The sequence below is a fragment of the Sphaeramia orbicularis genome, chromosome 5, assembly GCF_902148855.1.
Source record: "Sphaeramia orbicularis chromosome 5, fSphaOr1.1, whole genome shotgun sequence".
NCBI lineage: Eukaryota > Metazoa > Chordata > Actinopteri > Kurtiformes > Apogonidae > Sphaeramia > Sphaeramia orbicularis.
The window spans coordinates 48,253,190-48,277,620 of NC_043961.1; the positions used below are offsets into that span (position 1 = coordinate 48,253,190).

The following is a 24,431-nucleotide window of genomic DNA, read 5'->3' on the forward strand; positions in this document are numbered from 1 at the left end:
CTCTGCCCCCGCAACCTTCTCTTTTCTTTCTTTCAGCATCTATTATGGCTCTAAATGCCTACAGTTCATTTTTTTCTTAAATTGTCAGTGAAGAGGGCGTGACCCCCAGTGCTCTGCAGTGATCTTGCCATCCATGCTTGTACAAGAATAAGAGGGTCTTTTGTTGTGTTTGAGACTTTGAAGGGAGTCTCTGAATGCATGATTTGATTCGGTGCTCTGCAAAAAAAAAAAAGAAGAAAAAATGCATAAAATGTGTGAAGGATTTTGAATATGTTTCAAACTCACATTAGGTACATAATGCGTGAAAAGCTGTGGAAGTATATTGTGAATAAATATGAATGTGGGTGCTGTAGCTATCTCAGGTCTTTTTGACCTACATTAACTTGTATTTCACATTTGCAGAATGTCTAAAAATTCACTAAATTACAGTTAACCATAAAGTCAGTCACTGTGAAGAATAGGATGCTGCTGTTCAGTTCTGTTCATGATTTTATTGACATTTCTACAGAATACATTCTGAAAAATGAGGTTACAGTGGAAACTTTGGGATCTCCACCAGAATTGTAAATGAAGTTCTGGCTGCACAGACCTAACGCATGCTCACTGAGGTTAACTCATTGTGTCTACCTGTTGAACCCATGTTTTAATGCACCCATCTTTTGTCTGTACAGAAGCTGCAGAGAAGTCATTATTAAAAAGCAAAAAAGTTAAAGTTAAAATGAAACGTAAGGGTTTCTTTTTATTTTTTTTATTTTTATAACTCTCAAAGCTGCCTGAGTGGGAGTTTGTTTTAGCTCAGGTTGGATGAGCATCAGCCTGTTCTTTGCAGGGAGTCAAACTGAGCTATCGTTGTAGTTCTTGTTATTGTTGTTGTTGTTTTAGCTCCGCTTCCTTGACAGTGATACATAGGGTGAAGGTTCAGAATCTGCTGTAGCGCAGAGATGACAGGATTGTTTTAGGATCCCTTCTCTTTCCCTCACTGTCTCATTCTGTGGGTTTCTGCGTGTCTCATTCCTTTCTCTTTTTCCCTCCTTCTCTTCCTCTCCTGCTTTGTCTTTCTCTCTTTTTTCAAGCTGATTTGGAGCCTTGCATAGTCAATTATGTAGGGAGTGAGAGATGGAGTGGGGGCTCCAGCTTCCATATTTTGGTGTGATATTAATATTGCATGAGCACTATTCTGTAGCGAATATCTAAGAGACTCCCTATTAAGGCAGCAGCAGAAAAATGCGACAAACAAATACACACTTTCACATACACACTGTATATACAGATAGACACAGACAGGCAGAGAAGGGTGAATCAGTCAGGATCAGGCACAGGTTGTTATAATTAGTGTTTTCCAGATTTATTTTGGTGGGATAATGCAAGTGACTCATTTTCCTGTTTAATATGTCATGTTTGTTTATCTTGACATGGCTCACATCACACCGTACAGTGAGCATATTTGATGTTGGCGAGAACTGAGTGATGTTGTACTGTAATTGTGCTAAGAATGGAATATTTTAACCAACCAACTGAAAAAAACAAACATACCAGAGTCACAAAACAAATGTCTGCTGTAAGACAAAAAACATTGGCAAGATAATTGTATGATAATTGTGATATCGCAAAGCAAGAGTGATCTGATGACAGGCTGTTTATTTTTTGCTGCCGGGTGGATATCAATGATGCATACAGTGAGTGTCAACAGTGACAGGATGAGAAGGTCCCCAGCAATGACAGAGTGGCTCGGCGAGGACACTTGATTCTTTTTTGGGTGCTAAGTGGCATTGACACTGAATGGTGTGTGATCGACATTTCATTTCATGCAACCACAGATTGTTGAAATGGTGTCATGACCATAACTCATGTAGAAACCCTATGAGAACATAATAGAAAGCACAGATTTCTATATATGTTTTTTGTGATGCAGAAAAGCTGGAGACCAAAGGGAATATGGTGTCAAAATATTAATAAATGCATTAATGTTCTGATGCTGATCTTTATAGCCACGAGATAAATGTTCAACAAATGAACCATTTTCTAGTTTAGCTTATGGTATATTTACCTTGTAGCAATTAAAAATGTATTTTTTAAAGGTGTAGTGATGGAGAATAAAAGGGTTCATTCTAATGCAACAAAAGCATGATTGTCTTTTTTTACAGTCATCCAATTTCAAAAAACACATAAATTGCTCTAAGCCATATGAATACCACTATTAAAATGCATTGAAATTACTGGATAATTGATGATGACTCAGTTGTGTTTCACTGTTATCTACTATACACCAAGCAAAAGTATATGAAAAATGATTTCAGTTACATAAGACTATAAGATTGCATATCTTTAAATGACAAATTATGTGTGTAAAAAAACTACTGGAATCCTGTCCAGCACTGAAATATTTTTAATGTCCATTATATAAGTAAAAGGGTAAAATAAAATTTCATTTTTGGAATTTGATGGAGTCATGTAAAGTTACACTAACTGCGTAACTGTAAAAAGTCAAAGGGAACACATAAATAGAACAGTATTAGAAATTAGTTTTGATCCAAATAATATTGTCATCTACATTTTAATATAATTTCCATCACTAAATTTGAGTTGGGCTCAGTTAAGATAGACTTCTATTAGGATATTAATGCAGACTAAGCATAAAAAGAATTTCAGTTTTCCCACCTAAATTAACAAGCTACCATTAGCTGCTAGCCAACTCCCTAACAATTTACCTGCTAATCATGAATAGGTAAGTTATGTTATATGTAACTGACCTATTAGTCTATTGTTACTATTATTAGATTAGATTTAAAGTTTTTCTAACCTTTTTTTCTGGATTTAACCAATCATTACCAGTTCATGAGATGAACAAAACACAGCTTGAGAAATGGTCTGAAGGACAGAATGAGCTGTTTGCAGACCAGGTTTTGTAATAGTTGTTATTTCTATTCATTCACAATTTTGTGGCTTCTTCTTTGCTCTGAAGGATTAAAACTAAGCTTAAAGCTTGAGTGTTTGCATATTCCTTAGTCTTTGAGCCCCCGAGTCATGTATGCTACTACAAATGTCCTGCCTCCGGTAAACATAGAACACGCTATTTTACTAGACCTGGAAACACACTGAACAGGTTTCCCTCCTTTGGAGTTTTCCCTCCTGCATTTGTACAGTTAGACTCAGCCAAAAGCCTCGAAAGCCAGGCCTGGAGTAAACACAAGCAGCTAGTCCTGAGCCCAGAAGCATCACGCTGGGCTCGACGTTGAACAAGTGCTCGGTGACCTTACAGCACCAGCTGGAGTTTAAAGAAGCCTTTAAAAGGCTGATTCTCCACAGTAATATCATCACCCATGCCTCAAAGAGTCTGGATTAAGGCCCACTTTCCCCTGCTAAAATGTAACAAATGTGTGAAAAAACATCACAGCCAAAGCCAATGCGAGAGAAAGATGGATAGAGAGACGAATAGAGAGAGGGAAAGGGGGAGTTATGAACAGATAGGAGAGGCAGAAAAGAAGGGAGAAAGAGAAGTGAGGGAGAACTCAACATCATAACACCCCCCTCAGACCCCCTCCCTGCCAGATATATCAATGTAGTTGGCTTTCTCTGAAATTCAAATGGCATGAGGAAAAAAAAAACAGATGAAAAAAGAAAAAAAAAGAAACCTCTGGCTTGGGAAAGGGGGGGCGGTGGTGGTTGCTGAGAAAAAGACCTGCCATCTATGTATTAGTGCTCTGTAAATATTACATGAGCTCCACATTCGCTCAGTTGTTTGGCATTACTTCCACTGGATGGGTATATTATTTTAGAAACCATGCCTTGTTTATGGAGAGGCATGACCTACTTCCAGACACTCCTCTCTTTCTCTCTCTCGCTGGTATTTTTTCTTTCTCTCTCTCTCTCCCTCTCTCTCTCTCCCCTCTCTCTCTCTCTCTCCCTCTCTCTCTCTCTCCCTCTCTCCCTCTCTCTCACTGTTATTCACTTGCAATCTGTGAAATCTCAACTGGTTGTCCCTGCTGAACAATTACAAGGCAGAGAGACCCAAATGGAGATGTTTGTAGAAAACAACATGTGTATAATTAAGGTTTAATGAGCTCTTGTCAGGGTGGAATGTGCAATTAGATTGGTAATAGAAAATTCTGCCTGAACGCTAGTGGCAGAGGCTGAATGTGGAGTCAGCATGGCAGTGAATGAAAGAAAAGAATTATTTTGAGACATACTGGTCAAAGCAGAGGGAGACTGGATGCTGCATTTAGATTTAAATACATGGTAAGTTTTCCTATACAGCACATTTTTCCCCTTGTGGTGCTTTATTGTTTATTTTCATCCACGTTTTGAAAATGACTGTACTTGTTTTCACCAGGTAGGTTATTTTTGACAAAAAATACACACAGGCACGGCTGAAGGTATGCTCCACTTCAGCAGCATAAAGATAGAAAACAATAATTGTAACTGTAACAGGAGGAGGAAGTCATAAATGTCATTTATCAAAGATGTTTTAAAGGTCATTCACTGTCATTTAAGTGATATACTTGTGCAATGGGTTGTCTGCACAAATAGAAAAAGAAATGCAGCTTTTAGAAAAACAGCTCCTCCAAAAGTCATCCTTTTTAATAAATCACCAAAATTACGAAGGCTGCACAATCTCCTGTTTATGTTTTCGTTTTTTTGACAGACAGACAGACAGACACAGAGAGTTAGATAGATAGATAGATAGATAGATAGATAGATAGATAGATAGATAGATAGATAGATAGATAGATAGATAGATAGATAGATAGATAGATAGATAGATAGATAGATAGATAGATAGATAGATAGATAGATAGATAGATAGATAGATAAAATTATATTCATTTCAATGGCATCCTAATTTCATCCAGGTTCCCTCTTTGGGCAATGGAGTCATATCTCTTTTTTTTTTTTTTTCTGTTTTTTTTTGCATATTTTGATTGACCAGACTTTGTTTTCCTGCTTTCATTTGTTACATTTGTATTTGTGGGTGTATGTTGTTAAAAGTTAAAGAGTTTCATAGTGAGCTTTTAGAAGGTCCTCATCCATATTCAGTGTATTAGATGAGTACCTTATACAGATCCACTCTGACAAATCTGAACTAAACCTTGAAAACTTTACAGCCAATGAAGCTGTGAGCAAAAAAAAGTCAAAACCGTCTGTATTGTGCATAGAATTAGAGCATTTGATTCTCAGTTTAGTGAGTCTGCTTTCAGCCAAAATGTTGCTTTTTTTCACCAGTGTTGGAAAATATTTTCTTGTTGATGTTGCACCACTTAAAGGTAAATGGTCATCAGATTCATTTATGTACGAGTCATGTAGGAGTTATTGGAGCTACTGCATAAATATAAAGTGCTTTAAAATGCCACATGATGTTGCAAGTGATGCATGCAACTAAAAATCCTAGTCTTGGTCCATATATTTTTTTTATTTTTTATTTTCTTTGCACCTAGTGGTCTACTATTTTACTATTTTAGTGACAAACACCTCTCAAATAGGCCCTGGGTCTTGTAAATAAGGCACTCTTCCTCTCAACTTGATAAAATAGCACTTGTGGGTTTGGTGAAGGAGAGGAAGACCCAGACATATACAAAAATGGTGTTTGACTCTTTCTGAATTACTTGACTAGTCCCTGAAAGAGAGGGCTCTTTGTTGGCTTCCTGTGGGACTGCCCTTGAAAGGCTCCTATTGTGTGGTAGGCGCTATGATATAATGCAAGTGGATTTAATAGATTTAATGTAACACACAGACATGGTTCTTGAGCCCTCGTGCGATGAGAATCAGACTGATCTCAGGAGATCACAAGCACATCTTAAAGAAATAAATTTGATTGTGTGTTTAATATTCATGACTGTCTAGTGTACGCGCACACAAAAGCCCACTGGATATAAAACAGAGGTACGCTAATAGTCGGCTGCGGTTGAAATAGTCGAGTTGTTATTTTTGTTTTTATATCTGTGTATGGTTTAATTATCCATTTCTTGTTCCACCTGTGTTGTGTTGGAAGTCAAGGTTAGGCAGAATGGTGGGAGTTGAATGTCAGTGATGTGTTAGCTTTGTTTTCATTGTGTTAACAGAAGCACAATGGTACAATTGTGTGGCCATCTGAAACCCTACACCTACCCAGAGCTTTCGGGGGTCAGAGGTGGGGGAGATGTGTGTGTGCCTTTAGCCCGACGAACCATGCATTTTGAAAGAACTAGAAACTGAAAAGTTATCCATCCAGAACCATTCTCCCACTCCCATGTTTGTGATCTGCTCATCCAGCATGTGTGTGTGTGTGTGAAAATGCTGTCATTATCCAAATACAAATTATGCTTTTGTTGTTGTTTTTCATTTCTGTTTCTCCTCCCCCTTCCCCTGGTTGCTTTGTAATCTGTCTCATTATTTTAAGGTGCCATTTGAGGAGTGGTCCGCCTCTTGAAACACCCTCAGTGCGATGGACAAGACGATGAAACCGAGCAATAAACCTGGAATGAATGTTATATCTTAACACTGATAGAGGCAATTAAGTCCATCATAAGCGAGAGAGGGAACACTCTTCTCTGGGGACTCATTCACTTGCATGGTTTAACATGATCCCCAGCTAAATGCCTTTTTTTTATTTCTTCTCTCAGCTCACATGATGTGTTTTTTTTCATGCAATTTGGTCTATTTGTCTGATCTGCCCTTTTCTGTCTGTTGTCATGTGCACCCCCCCTCCCTTCCCCTTCCCCTTCCCCCTCCTTTCTCCTTTTCCCTCTCCGTCTCCCTCTATGCCTGTCTCTCCCCTTCTCCATCCCCTCCCCATTTTGCTGTATTTGTCATGGTAATGTAAAAAAATCTCAGCTGCTCCAATTCATTTCGTGCTCTTTCAGTCGAGAAAGAAGGGCAATTCTGTTTCTCCTCACTAGTTTCTGTGTGTGTTGAGGTTTTAAGGTAATGAACACCATATTTCATCTGCATGGAGTTATAAGACTGGGTGTGGCTGAGCAGGTCTGTTATGGGAAAATAAATATTATCGAAGGTCTAACTTTGTTATCTTTATCTCGCCGGGATCAATGTGTGTATTATTGGACAGGATACGTTACACAAACACGTAGGTATGTGTGCAATGTGCGCTCATACAAGCCAAGAACACGAATACGTACGCGCTCAGATTGTATATACAGTATGTGGACGTACATGAGGAGCACATTAAAGTGAACTACACGTGCTGCAGCAGAAACATCCACATGTACATGCTATTACACATAAAACCAAGGCAATCCATATCTGGTTTACAGCACACCATCCCCCACTTTCTGCTTTGGTTATGTCTGTCTGTATCTATGTGTGTGTGTGTGTGTGTGTGTGTGTGTGTGTGTGTGTGTGTGTGTGCCTGCCAGCGAGTCACTGAATGCTCTAATGACCACAGTCCTGACGCAGGTATTTTGACTGCTGCCTCTTTCCATCGGCACATTGACTGACACACGATTAGTTACGCTGAGGTGAAAAAAAAACTGGGGAGGCGCCCGATGTAACCATGAAAAGAGACTACTAGGAGGGGAGTTCAAGTCCTCTTCTCTGCATCTCCACTGCCTCATCTTTCTTTAAACTTAAAACATCCCTTGCTACAGTTACTGTTTGGCATGATTTGGTATTCAGTACGTACAATAAAAACACAGCTGGGCTCACAGCGACCTTATGAGAAAAGCCGCTCGTGTAGATCAATGCAGGTTAGTGGTGTTACAGTGCTGAATGAATGCAAAGTAGGAATACTGGTAGGAAATGGCGGAAAATAGACTGTAAGTGCAGATTTTAATAAGTTTGAGTATTCATCTATCCTTATGTGTCTATTCTAATATATCCGTACATGTAGGGGTGATTTGGTTGAACACCTAATGAAAAAAAACAACTAGTATATATCAATAATTAATCACAAGAAATGTCAAATCAATATTTATCTCAAGTCAAAGGCTGATTTTTTTTATTTTTTTTGGTGCTGAATGTTTAACAAACCAGATTATTTGTGAATTGAAAACAAAATTAGATGAAAATTTATTAAAGACAAAAGGACACAAATGACTTAATGAGACAAGAACATTGTAAAAGACACAAGAAGGGAAAAATGTAATAAAACATGTGATGAGATGAAAAAAAGTAAAAGCTCAACAAGATGAAAACAACATAAATGACACACGGAGAAGAAAAGATGTAAACAACATAACATGATGAAAACAATGCAAATGATGCAAAAAGATGAAAACGATAATGTAACAAGATGAAATTCTTTTTTTCCAGCATCATGCAAGAAAAATTAAGGAAAACTACAAATCATTGAAATATTTTGTCCGTATTTCAGCTCAGCATATAAACAAATACAATTCATCTGTTTTGAGCATTTATCACAGCATGAAATTATATTCTGATAAACATCATGAATCACATGCAAATACAAGTTTCTGACTTCTGTTGAAATTGTTGATCATACGTATGTATACAGCCCTTTTGTTTCAAGTCTTAATACCACTCTTGTGTATCCATAAAAAGTGAAAATTAAATTTTACAGGGATGTCATGAGTTGTAAATTCTGTTTAGCAGAATGCTGTATGAGCATTTTCACTGACCACAGAGCCTGCAACTCTATCCTCCTTAGTAAATATGCAACTGTAATGTAACCTACTTGCACAGGTAACACTTTACAACATTAAAAACACAGCTATCCATGAGCTGTTCAGTGGAGTATGGGGTGTGTAAAATATTCATTTGATGGAATAAAGTATGACACAAACTACATGTTATGTAAAGAAATGAAGCATGACATGGTGCAAATACAAGACTTTTTTTTTCTCTTCTATTTCCATGTGTCCAAGTGAATGAAAATATAACACACCAAAATAGATTCCCGCTGCCGTTATTAATAAAAATGTAACAGCAGTGACAGTATGCCATTTTCACAGCTTTTTAACAAATGATTAACACAGAATATGCCATATTTTCTAAAGTTTTAATAGATAAGGAACACTGAAAGTTTTGAGATACCACCATAGATGTGGGTTCACATTTGAGACCGGTGCTAGTGATGTGCCGTGTTCCAGTCAACAGTTGTTCCATAACCTCTATGACTGTGGTGCACGTCCTGCATCAAACTGACATTGGTTTGGCTTTACGCAAACACTAAGATATTTATAGCATCTCTCCCAGTTTATTTTCTCCCTCCCATTCTCTCCCTCACTATCTCTCTCCCTCTCTTGTATTTGCATTTCTCCAATGCAAACAGGAGTCTGGTGTCAAGTATGTCACTTGTACAGGCATTACTTGTCCCATTCCTTTCTCTAGTCCTCAATCCGTATCAAAATTTCCCCCCATCTCTACTTTATTCCCTTCCTTGACATAACTCCCCTCTCCTCACTCTCACCGTTGCTTTCCACCTCTCTCTCACCTTCAGCCCCCACCCCCCACCCCCTACCTACACCCCACCCTTCCACCAACACTCCCGCTTCACCCTCTCTCTCTCTCTCTCTCTGTTTTTCCTTTGCTCAATTGTTTTGCTGTAGATTTGACCGCTATGATTAATGACCTCAAAGCCTCAGGAAAGCAAACAGAGAGAGACACGACAAGCTCGCCCTTCCCTTACAAACCTCCCTTTTTCTCATATGTCAACTGCTCGTATGTTGAGCACCGAGGCCTGGTAGAAGATCTGCATAATATGACTCAGAATCCACAAGAACAAGATTCTGTATGCACAAAATTTTCAGTGGGCAACAACTGTTACATGGACGAACAGTTTCCCCAGGATGTTTGTTCTAAAGCGTTCTTTCAGCATTCTTACTGCTACGTATTTTCTTATTTGAAAAAACAGTGTGAATTCAGTTATTCATAAATCTCTAACAGTATACTGCAGATTGAGTTTTTGGCATTATTTCCTATTGTTTATGTCCTGGTCTTCCAACATTAGACCAAGGACCAATTACTAATTTAAAGCTTTGGTCAAGGGTCAGGCGCATACTAGTCATACTAAGGTACCTACAGTAAATATATGCATTAGATCACTCCCTTAAAGGGGTCATATTTAGCTTTTTTTTTTTAATGGAATTATTCATTTTAAAACATTTCCCTGTGGTCTACATAAACTATAAATGCTATGCTTGGGTCTGAATTCTTCACTAATTAAACTCCATAGGTCCATCTTCAAACATATTTCTGAGTAATGACACCAGAAAGGTCATTTTGAGCGCTGGCCCTTTAAATGCAAATGAGCCACTTTACATCCCACCCCCTCCAAGTTGTTGGCTGTGCTGTTCTTTCCTGTTCGACCAACAACTGAACATTTTAGGTAATTGGCTCGAAGTTTGGGCATATTTTCAGTATGGACTACCAACCGCTGTTGCTGACAAACAATTATGGCGTACTCGGAGAAATGTTCGTCAGAAGTCTTGACCATATATGTGCAAATGTTGTGACGTAACTAGTTATAGACAAACATATAACAAATTAAGCAGGAATTAAAACGTGTTGTAGAAATCCACTCAATTTTTGACTAAATGAATATAAAAATAGCTTTGCAGCACCTGGAGGGTTCAAATTTAGACTTTTTGAACTATTAGGCCCCCCAAATACATAAATAAATGTACCAAAGACTAATAAAGTGGGTTTAGTAACATATGACCCCTTTTAGGACATTTCAATATGAAGCATCTTCAAGAAAAGTTTACTTTTAGGGAAAGGTGTCTGAATGTAGTGAGTGCAGTCTTGACTAGCCAGACCTATCTTCACCATTATTAGTGCTCTGCCAGTGCTGGAGAGGATCATTCTGGAACAGGGAAGAAAACTGTTGTTTGGATAGTATTGTATTCAGGCAGTGATTTGGTGAAAAACATGGGCGAATGCTGTGAATTTGATTATAAGCCACTTGCTTGGGTAACAAGGAAAGTACACCGATCACTCATCTGTAAATGTCATGTTAAACAAATGTAAGCTAGCATGAAAAATTTACAAATTGAAAAAAATAGAGAAAGAAATTATGATTTTTGTTTTATTTTTTTGTGCATTACTTCCCTCCTATCAAGTATCAGAGGTTATGTTGTTTTTTTTTTTCATTTCTGAATCAGATCCCCCTAAATCGTTTTAAATCTGGACTTTTCCATTGCAGCCTTTTGTGATTGTAGTTTCATTTTCCATCACACTTTGATTAATTGTGCGGTCCTAATTGTATTTTTCTAAACATTTTCCACTCATCTCGAATGTAAAGCACAGGATGTCATGATGCTGACTTTGCAAAAATAGTGACGGTATTTGTTTTGGTGGAACAATGTGCGTGTGGAAAACTGAGCCATGGTATTAAAATATCCCAGCACACTGACACATTACATCAAATGTATGTTTTTGGCCATTTTCAGCGTGTATTTGCAAATCAGAGGTTGTTTTTCATGTACTAGAAAACACACAGACGGCAGAAAAAGGGAGAATGCCAAGATTTTCAACCAAATGGTAGGATTATTCCAAATGAGTACATCCCATCAGCCAGAATATAGTAAAAGAGTAAGTTTAATAATAAGAATATACATATAAAATGATGGTTGACTATAGATGATTGTTGATTGAAATTACTTAAACAGGTTATCAGGGTTTTTTTTTGATAGAGTAACAGAGTACAGTATTAATTATAAGAAATGTGGATGAATTTCTTTTGCAGAATTAGATGAGAAAATCAATGCTATTATGACTCTACAGTAAATAAATCAAAACCTACAAAGGATTATCTGCTTTGCTTGAAGTCTGGAAGCAACTTGAAAAATGTACAACAACAAACAGCTCTGTTAGAGATGTGGTAAAGAAAATACAATATTCTAACTGGTGCGATCTATAATGCTGGTAGGTGGATTTCTTAACCTTTACACACAGCCAGGCTAGCTGCTTTTTTCCCCCTGTTTCCATCTTCGCTAATCTAATCTACATTGAACCACCTGCTGGCTCTAGCTTCATATTTAATGTAGACACATGAGAGTTGTATCAGTCCTCTTCTTGAATCTTCAGCAAGAACCTGAATGATTCCAATTTTTCAAAATGTCAAAGTAATCTCCCTCTGTTCTCACAATTAAACTCAAATAGGCATGGAAGATGTGAAATATCCGTTCATTTAAGTCATGCAGAGATTTATTAACCAGGTTAACTTCCATCCTCCTGCATCATAACAATAAGCTTAATATAACGGACCAGCTGGTAACCCCAAAGATGCTAGAACTAATTATTGTTTTACTTTTTTCTTCCATTTAGATATTGTTTGTTATTCTAATAACTGTGCCCTCAGTGCCTCCTTCCTGTTATGCAGACACACCACTGCAGACTTCAGCTTGCTCTTTGACATTCTGCATAATTGTTTTCTACTTTCCCTGTTTTGCTCATTGAGATCTGGCTTGCAGGTGTGAAAATAACCTATTTCAAGACACCATCACATCTAGCGCGATGTGATTAGGACAGCATGTAAAACCATTTTCCACGAGCAATAAAGAAAGTGATTTCATTTTCGTTGCAGAATACAATGATTGTTCCTCCAGCAAACTAATAGTGCTATCTGACAAAAATCATTGCACTAGAAGTAACATTTCCATCAGAGGCTGAATGATAATGTGGAAATGGAACTGGGGCTTCAAATTGAATAATGTTGCAAGGAACTGCCTTTGTACCATTTGTTTAGTGCTCTAACTGTCTGATATATAAAGGTAGTAACAAACATGCTACAACAACTATATTGTGGTGGGATCTGACTCTGAATCTAAAAAAAGGGTTCACTGAACCGTTTCAGGAGACAGATTTAGTCCCTGGACACTACGGCTCATTACATGTGGTTAAACATGGCTATAAAAGAGATTGCACTGCACTTTATCTCCACAGTTTAAGGAACTCCTCTTATAACTTACTGTAGACACATATCCATCAGTTCTATGGCCTTACAGTAGCAGCTGTATTTCATCTCAGTCAATGATAGCTGTCTTGAGGTGTGTTTTGTTTCTTCGTAAGTGGCTGGTGCCAAATAGTGTCAGACAGACAGACAAACAGACAGGCAGGGAAGACCTCTGGGAGTGTGTGTGAGAGTCTGTGTCTGTTTATTTGCTAGTGTGTTTCAAGCTGTGGCCTCTAGCTGTGACCCTGGTGTTAATCACACTACAGCCAGAATAACCACAGGCTCTGTCGCTGGTACAGCTGCTTCTACGGCCCTCATCCTCACTGCCTGTTTCTCTCTCTCATTCATGCTCTTTGTCCATTTGTAGTATTTTCCCTCTCTTTCTGTCCATGACTACAGTTTCTCTCCCACTCTGCCTCCCACTTACACCCATAACCTTAAACCATCATCTTTTCTTCAACCCAAGCTGCTTCTTGCACTCGGCGTGGCTTGCTGCCGAACTTTCCTTGTTTCTCTGGCAAGGTGCAAATGCGTTAAAGGATATTCTCACCTCTTTGCTTCTGTGGTTTTGTTCAGAAGCTAGGTGGCTAGCTGGGAAAAGGTTATTTCGGTCGTTTAGAATGAAACATTAAGTGGCATACTGAGCTAATCAGTCAGTTTTTCTCAACCTATGCCTTATTGACATTCCATGAGCTTGCAACGCTTTTTAGTAAAGTTATCATGCCACTTGTCTTTGAGATCGACTGAAGGTAACCCCATAGAAAACCAGACCAGTTCATGGTGAGTTTAGTGTAGACAAAGACCAATTCTCTAAGAACCGTTGGTTTCAGCCAAACTTGGCCCAGTTAGTACCCTACAAATAATATTAGGCTTCTCAACTTTATAGATATGCAACTTGCAACCAAATCACATGAGATTGAAAACTGGGATATTGTAGATCGATAAAACCGTTTCCATTAAGATGGAGGCAAGATATTAACAGCTGACAGAGTGAAGGAAGGAGGGAGGTGGAATTGGTGGGAGTGCAGACATACACCTTGGAGGTGATGGTAGAAGGGTTGGAAACCTTTGAGAAGGAGAATGTGACCATCCTAGTAGTCATTTTTAAGGGCGATCAGAGCCATTGGAGACCATGTTGAGACACTGCATGAGGGGTTTCACTACTGTGTTCCCACAGCTGACTCAAATCACTGAAATACAGACCTGTTTGGGCAGTTCAAGTGGATCTCTAAATATTTGATGAGGACATTATCAGATCTGTATCTGTGGAGTCTGTTGAACCCTCCAGCTTTGTTGAGGATCCAAATTACTGCTGAAGGTCCTTCATCCCATCTTTGCTGATGTTTGTGAAGGACTGTTTTCCAACAGTATTGTGAAAGGAACTCAATTTCCTCCAATGCGTCACAGTCTACCTTTCACAGGGACTTTACAAGGACTTTTTCAATGATCCCCGCAAACAAAACAGTGATGAGGCAGAGTGTGTTCCTCTGTCTGAATTTAATGAGAAATATGTGGAACAGGCACACATGAATAGTATATGAAGACCCAAAGAGAGGTCTTCAGACAGGGTAGCTTTACTAGTGGTCAATGCTTGACGTAGAGGTCTTAGAGACCTTTGTGGATATTGAGCTGAGTGGTGACTGGTGTAGGTAATTGCGGTGTCAATTTCTGTCAAAGCACTGAACATCTCTGAGAGCCTCTAATACCTGTTGCAAGAACTAGTTGACCTCTTGCTGTCCTCTGTCATTGTACAAAGCAGTTCAGGTGAGAAGGTCATTCAAGTGGTATCAGTCTTTGTCTCAAAATGAGCCACTTTTACCCAGAGATGGTGATCTTTTTTCCACAGCCAAGCCAAAGGAATAAAAGAGGTGAGACAGGGTGGACTTTTACACAGTGGACCTGCGTTCCGGAATCAAAGGGACGGTGACGCAGTGGAGTGTATAGTGTGACGTATAACTTGTGCATCGGAAATACCCCGATCATAGCGGTGTTGCTGACCTCTTCAGAGTTGGCCCGTTTTTCACCGCTCCACAAATGTTAGCATGGATAGAGTCCTCCGCCCGAAGTGACAACAGCTCGCGGATCTTGGCATCTCCCCAGTTCGACATCTTTCTGGTTGCGTTAATATATTTGATCACTGTACACAGCCCACACTGATTTTTAAATCCCCCGTTAAAGGGGTTATAGATGATCCTCTCAGAAACATTGTTTCCACATGGGACAACCAGCATTTTGTGGGTACTGACACTCAGCAGATGGCTCCATATCTTGTCTCTTCTTTGAAAACTCAAGTTTGTGTGAATTCTGAAGTTTGTGTTGACCTCAATTCATCAAATATCTTCTTTCAAATCCTCTCTGATGCTCTTAAATTCTCCCTTGCAAGAAGACTTACAAGCTTTAGGTTCAGATTCAGGTAAACATCTTCATGAAAGTCAGAAGCTGTTCTAAGGCTGAGGCAACAGCAGGATCCAGAATTGAGATGCATGAGGCAGTCAACACATCACTTAGAAACTCAGAAAATCAGCCTATACAAGTGGCTTTGTCAGATTCAGTTGGGTGTTTTGGAAGTACACAATGACAGATGAAAAAGTCTCACACCTTTGTTAACTCTCACCCCAAAATCAAAATGAGATCTATTCTTACTGCATCTAGCTGCATTTCTTAGGGTCAATGTAGCACATGTCTTCAATCTGTGACTGTGCAATGTCAGATGCTATAGTAAGAGCATCAAGAGGTTCTCAGTGGAACAAGCCCATAGTCAGTCTCAGCTTCAAGGTTTGAATTTAAGCTTGGTCATTTAGTGTGAGGGTTCATCATGACTTAAGTTGTTGAAGTTTCAGAAATGTATGACTTCACACTATAAGCTGATGTACATATAGTGTTTCTGTTTCTAAGATTACTGACCTCACCTCTTGATTTTTTTGGCTATTTGGTACTTTTTGACTCAGCACGGTCCTAAGCACATTGTATTGAGTTTGGTCAAATATCAATTTAGTAGAATTAAACACCATACCATGGCCAGATGTGATACTGGATATAGAACCAGTCACCAAAACAACTGAGTCTGAGTGCCAAACTGGTTCATTATTTACAAAACTGTATTAACATTGTATAACAGCTCTCTCCACCAGATCTGTCAGCTCTTGTGAGCTCTGACATTCCTCATAAGTGTTCAGAGTATGAGCAAACACCTAAAAGAGCACGTCTCTTAGGACCATGATGTTGTTCAAAGTGGTACAATGGCTTTTCTCAGGATGTCACAGAAGACACAGCCTGCACCAAGCCAACAAACACATTAAACAGTGATGCTGTGTCTGAGCTCCCTCTACCCAGTGGGCTGCAGTTATCATGTTGAAATGTTTCTTTATCACTGACAGAAGAGTCTAAGCTGTGATAACTATTTCACTCAAACACGCTTGTAAATATCAGTTAAGGCTTTTTTTCTCCATTTATAAAGTGAACACTATGTATTTTTCACGTAATTACCTTAGAGTGGACAACTGACCATCTTTTTGGTTCACTAACTAGATGACCATTAGTGCAAGTGTGAGCTTCAAGTGTTGCGATTATTGTGCCATCATGCTTTCGTTGCCTTGAGACTCCCATGGAATCAGTTAGGTGTGTGTGTATCCTTACACACCAACTCTCAGGCTGTAGGCAGGCTGAGACGAGGAGTGTGAGTTACACTAGCTTTGACAGGGCCTAATTATATGTGTCTCTAATGAACTGTAATTACTGACATCCACCAGAGCATCAAGGTCTATAAGCCGAGGACTTGCAGTCATTAGGCTGCTGTGTTACAGTGTTAATGTATCACCACTGACTGACTAAAAATCTCTCTGTTTTCAGTCCCCGTTGTGTCTCTGCCTAACTGGTTTCTCATTTTTCTTCCTCTTTCTTTCTTATCTACAGTTTGATGGTGACAACATGTACATGAATGAAAACAACCATGACTTTCTCCCGCCAAACCAGGTGAGTTAAAATTGTCTCTACTGGAATATTCCTTTGAATGGAATACCTGGTTTTGTTTGTGTTGCAAATGCAACAACTCCACTGTTGTATGACATGAGCTGAGCTGTGTATCATTCATTCTTTATTCCTGCTGGTGCCTTAAGATACTGTAACATTAAACTGCAAAGTCACTGCAGAAGCTTGATTTTTAATGTGATCCAGTGTTTGCAGCTCCTTGTCAAAGTGAGTTAATTTTAAGTAAGTAGTTTTATTGTTCTAAAGACTTCTTGTCTGATATAATATACACTCATCTGTCCTTTGGAGTCTATCCCAGCATGCACAGAGCAAAAGGCAAAAAAAAAAAAAAAAACACATTGTGCACCCAACGTTAATCCATTACAGTTTACCTCCCACAGATATATTAACTGTCTGTTTACATTTCTGCTATGACTAGGGAAATCAGCACCTAAACCAAACTAAGAAGGAACAAATATTCCAAACAGTTAGAACTGGGACATCCATCTCAAAGGCTGCCAACCATTAAAATAACTTTGCCATCATAAAATTCTAAATCACTTTATTCCATTTATGCAATCATCCCCTGCACGCACAGTTTTCTCTCAGTAAAAGCCAAGCAGAAAACGCTGCTTCACTCAGACTCAGCTTTGGCCTCTTTGCAAAGGATTCATTAAGTTAGATGGAGGGGGAGTCGTTGCTCTTCTACAGTACATGGCAACCATGCCAGATACGCTGTAGCACAGCTGGTCTTGAACAACTGGGAGACCATATGGTTGTGTTTGGACAGGGGGATTTGTGGAGTTTGGGAATAAGCCCATCTGACATGCACAGGGGAGAAGGGAATTTGTCCCTGTCAATTGCAATTATCAGAACTGACCTGAAAGCTACTGTAGTTCTGTGTTCCTGTTGCATTTGCTCTTAATTTCTTAATGCTTCTACTTTGTCAAAGTATGGCTTAGGGCCCAGAATGAAACACAGAACTGCTTATGTTGCGCCTTGTTCATGATATGTGCAGCTTTTTTAATGAACACTGACAACACATATGTCTTTTGCAAAGTGATTTTCAGTAAGACGGCGCTGTAATCTGACACATTTCCCATGCAGATACACGGCTGTCTTAAAAATCGTAGCCACCACTGCTTTTATCACCCATTTTCATTCAGTAAGTGTACTTTTACTGCAGTGCTGATTGACTGATTACAAGTCATGCTGATGTGCACAGTGTTTTTTGCTGAATTACTGAGGGACAGATAAAACATCGCAAATGTGGCGTAGAAGATATAGACAGAGAGGGTGAGAGAGAGCAAGGTAGGAATCAAAGAAGCAAGAACGAAAGGGGGAGAGAAAAAGAGAAGGGGGAAGTAGCGTGAAAGACGGTGATGGGATGGAAGACGATTTTGCTTTGCTCTGTGTTATACTTTGTTTACTCAAGATCCCCTCATATTTGACATGTGCCTTGCTCGATTCTTCGCTTCGCCAAGTTTAGCCTCTCCTTCCCTCTGACAGCTAGAATCAGGGAGGGCCTTAGGGGTGGACACACACTAACAACAAAACACAGAGACAGAGCAAATACTACTGTAGCCATGTATTTTCCTCACAACACATTGTTAATATATGATGTTTTTACACATTACATGTTAAATATCTAAGCATACTTTCAATGTTCAAATGGTGCATGTAGACTCTTAACTGCAAATTTCTTTCTTCTGGGAAATATCTGACACCTGTAAACTGCATCCCATGGTCAGTGAATAAAATAGAATGCGTCTACTAGTAAGTAAATTGAGATTATTTTGTCAAACCTGGTTTGTGTTAGCATTGACAGTGTCATTTCCAGAATGCTGAATAGCTTCACTAGTGTTTTTGTGCTAATACGCTTCATAGGACTGGCTGTTTGACTGATTGGTTTAAGAAAAGAATAAAAAAAAATGTAAATGTATTTATGCTTTGCTTTGCCTGTTTGTAAATTCTGAGATAAAACAGACTTGTAGTGAAAGTTACTAAGGAATAATATAGCTGCAGGGATAATTTTTATTAACTATTTTTATTCTTCAAGAGAGTTTCCATATAGTATACAGTAACTGTACTCTTTTCTCTGTGTTCCATCTTGAACAAAAACAAATCATACTGCCTAAAGCTGTCTTTTGTATGCAGGTTGCTTTAATATCTTTATTTCTTTCTTTCTGACTCCCCCTCTTTTGCTCTTTCTCTCTCACCCCCCATTGCATTTAAATGCATTTGGGTCAGCGGTTCCGCCTCCAAACTCTGTGTGAAAGTATCTCAGTGCTCCGCTGTCTTTCACTTCTCCGTGTAATTGCTCTATTTAATATGGCTCACCTATATAGATGGCATTTTTATATATATACAGATTGTGTACATGAGTAAATCTGGGCAAAAACCACGGCAAATGGAGAGCTGCGTAGATGGGTATGTTTTCATGATGACTCACGATGAAACGGGGTCAGTGCCATTGTCATATCGATGTTCCCATGAGATCGCATTATGACCCCATACTTGTTTCTCAGTAGTGCTTCTTGCAGTCTCTCTCTTTCCCCCCAGCAGAGTGACAAAGTGTTAGTGATTCCATGACAAGGTCACGGGCCCTGGTCTTGGCATCAACAATCTCTTTGTCTGCCCCTGTGGCCACTGACCATTGTCAAGGCAACACTGTAGAAGAGGGGATGCCAAGAACAAGAAACTCAGGCTTGTTCTGGTGTCTTTATAGAGATTTGATCTGACCCTCGAGCAGACAGAAAAGAGGCACACAAACACGAAATCTCCACAGTACAAGCCCGTAGAATACCTGCTAAGTAGAGGGGCTTTTTTACATTACAAAGGTCCTGGTAGACCTTCACCTCAAGTGGGATTTCTCGTTCTAATTCTGAGCGGAGTATGGAGCGATGTGATCAAAGATAGTACACTGTAGAGATGCCTTCTCATAGCTTTGCAGCAAAGCAAAAGAAACACTATACTTCATCAGCACTTTACCTTGACAATGCTCTGCTTTGATGTCTTTCTCCCTGACTTATGAATTCATTTAGCAGAACTGCTGTTTGAGAGAAATATGTCAGAAAAAAAGAACACAAGAACGAAATTGAAGAGAGGGGGGGGCTGAAAGAAAGATGGAGAAACTGCACAGGGGAATAATTCGGCTAATGGAGTGACTGTTTGGATATTCAGCAGAAGTAGGAACGGAGATTATGATCTTGCAATTAGCGTAACAAGGTTTTATTGATTGGCTGCCGCTGTAGCGTCTTTGCTGCCAAGACGCTGCATGTGGTTTTAACATGCACAGTGTGTGTGTAGCCCAGCCAGTCACAGTAGTCCCACTACTAGAGCAGAATACAGCCTGGTGTATCTGCCATCGAGCTGTGACCATTTCCTAAAGCATCAAAGCTGAAATGTTATGGATTCGCAAGTTGAAAGGGTCTGTTTGAATGTCTGATGATAAATAGGTCTACATTTGCATTTTCCACTCACTTTTAAGTTAATGCATTGCCCTCCTTCCCCTTTGAGTAGAACACAGGTATGAAACACAGCTTCTGGTAATGACTGATGTGAAAGTTTGTCTGCCTGCTTTGCATGTTGGGATTTCAAATGATGTTTCAATGGTAAGTTTGATGAAGTTATTATTTTGTTACTCATTGCTGCCAAAGGATTATGTCAGCCCCCAGGGTGTTGTAATTGTATTTAGGGAGGTATTCAAGGAAACAAATCTGTGAAACACTAAAAAAGTGGATGCACTTTACTAGTATTTGGCAACAAAGACATGTGATCTTGATTTATGAACCACACCGACAGCCTAAACTCATGACGATGGTTTCATGTTATTTTTATTCTCTTAAGTGTCTCAATGACAGATTTACTGATTCATTAAGGAGATATGAACAGATAAGATGTCCGCCATGCAGAACTGATGGCTAAACTTCTCCAAACTCCGTCTGATGAATATGATGACGTCCTCCTCTACAGCTCCCCTGTGTCTCTCATCTTTCCCCCATATGTTTCTGATGAACTATTGTAGAACATGATCCCAGAGTCTTTTATGTCCAACCTTTGACAAATCTATCACCTTGTCCCTCTATGCTCTGGATTAAAGGCCCATTTCACCTTTCAAGTTTAGATGAGTAATTCTCTTGTTTGGCAGCAGCCCAAAGCCCAGCCAGCTCGTCTGGAACGTCGGAGGAACCTGATTGGTCAGGTTCAGTCGTGTGTGACTGACAGGAAGCCCGCTGATTGGGGGAGACGGTATCTTTGGATCGCTGCACTGATTAAAGCCTCGCGGCAGCGTTTTGTAAACTCCCGCCGTTTGGGTCCCTGTACCAGTGCCCTGGCCCTGCTGGTCTGAATTACAGCTCAGCCGCATTAGTCTGATTTACAGCTTCCTCCCGCTGTTTAGATTGGAGCTGGGGACCGGAGTGGCAGGCTCCTCCTCTACTGAACCCCCAGCTTTACCCCCCTTCCCCCCCTTGTCTTCAGATTGATTCTTCCACTTTTTGCCTCACCCTCTTCTCATCACCCCAATCCTTTCTCTCCCTTACATGCGTCTTTGTCACCCTTTTCCTCATTTACACTGCCCCTGTCTACTTATTTCCCACCTGTTCCTCCCTTCTGTATACCTCACCTGTTCCCCTCTTTTATTTCTTTTTTATCTCCCGCACCATCCTACAATTCACCTTCTTTTTGCACTTCATCCCCTCCCGCTTTTATTTGCATGTCCCCCCCCAAATTTCTGACGTCCTTTTTACTTTTTTCCACCTATTACTCCTTCCACCCATCCCCCTTTCCCTCACCCTCTCCCTTCTCTCTCACTCCTCTCACCACTACATCTTTTGTGAAAATGAAAACAAAGCGCAACCTGCCAAAATATTTCTATAGCCATTCGCTGACGAAGCAGGGAGTGGAGACAAAGCAAAAAGATGTGCAGGCATATTTGTTGTGGCAGCAGAAAGATGGAAAGCTCTCTCCCCATGGCCTTTTTACAGTCATTTGGAAACTCCCCACCTCACCCTCCTCAGCCCCTCTTGCCCCATTTAAAAGCCCTCTGTTTGAAATACTCATCTGACATGGCACCACATACAAATGCACAGCTGTATATTTGTGTAAGGGCCTCACTTTGCCAAACTATCCATCCCGCTGTTGCCCCAGGTGATCAGATGAAACTAATGGCATACCTTAATGTGTTTGTATAGGCCTTTCACCCCATTGGACAGAATGTGCTAGATCACATGCTAAAGTATTATGAAAGGTATTAAAAGGTGTCTGTTCAGCCCTTTTCTATGTATACTGTATGTGTGGAAGAGATTTTTTTTTTCTTTCTGCTTCTGAAAAGAGAACTTTGAAAGTTCGCCTTGAACTGGGTTTCCCTCATGGCTGAGAAAAAGGGCTATGGGTTATTAGAGAGGAAAATGTTCCATTGAACCAAGATTCATTAGCAAAAATACTTGGTTAATTATTGATGCGGTATCTTCAAGGTATGGAAAAAGCCTCGAGCAGGCATTGATCTAAGTTGTCTTATTTCCTCCTCTCAGACAAAGTTGAAATGAGGTAATTCAATTTTTTTTTTTTTTTATTTAACTGGTTAAGTAACACAGCTGAAGTGATTGCTGGCCTAGGGCTCAGAGCTTTTATACCTTTAGATGATATTTATTTGCTCCTTTGTTGGTCATAACCTTCCAGACGAGACAAAACCATAAAAAGGGGGAGGAAAAAAGGATGGAGGCAATCAGAGAAAATAGCTTTAAGATGAAATCATTTTCAATTTTTTAATACCCAAATTATATGGCTATTTCATGAAGTTATCCCCACTCAGGCCCTATTTGTAGTCCAGTTACAAATCCAAAGCCCATTTAGCAGAACCTGTTGCGATTTCACACTTAGTCATGCATGTGCTACAATGGTGGAGGGTTGTTTTTTGTTTAGTTTTTTTTCCTCATGTGGATGTGTTTGTGATGCATCAAGAAGGACTTGCAGCGCAGGGCTTTAGTAAGAGACAGGGAGGTTCATTGACACTGGAGAGCTGTCTCCTCCACTCCCTACCAACCTCTTATTAACAATGGCACCAAGAGTACGAGGGTCCAGATGTTACTGTCCTGCTCCCACCAGCTGTGCCAGCCTCCAATACACAGCCTCATTTACTCCGAACCAAGGAAGGGAGACACTTAAAAACACACTGACACCAAGCATAGACACACAAGAGCTCTGATAGTAAGTGTTTGTTCATAAAGAAATTAAATTTTAAAAAATCAGCGATACCTACTTTATGAGCTATTACACCCAGTTTCTTATGGGAAATGCATACAAACGCACATTTGTCAGAAAGATTAAATGACATACATGGGCACATTAACACATAAGTACTCACCAAGCCACAACACTTTACACCCCCTTCTGCTTGTGTAAAGCAGTGTTATTTGTGGGTGACAGGATCCTAACAATTCTCAGAATAATGCACGTTTGTTTGGATGACTGCGCCATCAGCGCTCCCTTTGTTATTTTCAACATTGTTAGAGTCACTCTGTACAGATCCACCAACCCTTTATTGTGCTGTTTTTTTGTCCATTTACTTGTTCTTATAACAATAATTAGTTTTGTCATTCAGAAACAGTAGCACCATTGTCCACATGTTAATAATGATTTTGACAGTGAGCATAGAAAAGAAGATAACTCCAGAGCCATTAAATTAAAAAATAAATTAATAAAATAGAAGACTGAGTACAGTTTTTTGGTCTTTCTGATGGCGATTAATGTGTGATAACGGTGGTTGTGTTTAAACCTCGCTAAGGATGTAGAGGTTTACCAATGAGTGAGGTTAAACACTCTGCAGAAGATATGGCTGCTTCGAACAGGAGGAGACAGAGGGGACTGTGGAAATAATACCGCATGCCAATGTAATGTTGTTACTCTAGATTCATCCTGTCAGGCAATAAGTTTGATTATATTCCTCATTTGAGATGTTGGATTCATCTCTTTCCCCTCCCCCCTGTCTTTTTCTGTTGCCTGCCTTCCTTCTCAGTTTTCTGCCTCTTCTTCTCTCCTGCTCACCACATGCCCCCCCACCCCATCTCGACACCCACCATCATCGGCATCACAATCGCTCTGGATGACTATTGGGAAACCTGAGCTATCTCGTGCACCCCTGGTTTGTTTTCAGACCGCATTAGTGGAGATCACAGTCGAGTTTTCACTGACACTGTGCAGCATCTGCATATCATTACTACCGCGAGGTCCTGAACCCCTTCCTTTGCACCCAAGCAAAAGAAAGATGTAAATATGGTTATTAAACAACAACAAAGGTGATGTTTGTGGATTTGTTTCTGTGAAAATTTTTGTCTCTCTGTCACTTTCTTTATTCATCATTCATTTTTTAGTTAGTCTTTTATTTTACTCAGATTTTTTTTTCTTTCTTTCTTTGTAACTACTGAATTATCTTTGAGTGTTTGGCAGTAACAGTACCATGACATCATTACAGATAAAGCACACTAGATTAAATTGAAATGATCTTAATCTTAATTCTGTTCTGTTGTCCAAACCTGCTAACATCAGTAACACATTTTAGGTTTAGACACAAGTAAGGGTTACTTTTAAGTTTATTTCAGCCACATGTTAAATCCAGAAG

The 24,431-nt window shown here is 39.6% G+C and overlaps 1 protein-coding gene across 3 annotated transcripts in view; it reads left to right on the top strand.

Moving 5' to 3' along the window:
- The window catches only part of tox2 (TOX high mobility group box family member 2), a 127,757-nt gene that overhangs the window by 42,251 nt on the left and 61,075 nt on the right, over window positions 1-24,431 (top strand). For all 3 annotated transcript variants that reach the window (XR_003935419.1, XM_030133940.1, XM_030133941.1), the window contains exon 3: window positions 16,757-16,816. Coding sequence is in view for 2 of the 3 variants with exons in the window: in XM_030133940.1 (XP_029989800.1) it covers window positions 16,757-16,816 (60 nt within the window). In the remaining variant the exon portion in view is untranslated. The remainder of the gene's footprint in view (window positions 1-16,756; window positions 16,817-24,431) is intronic.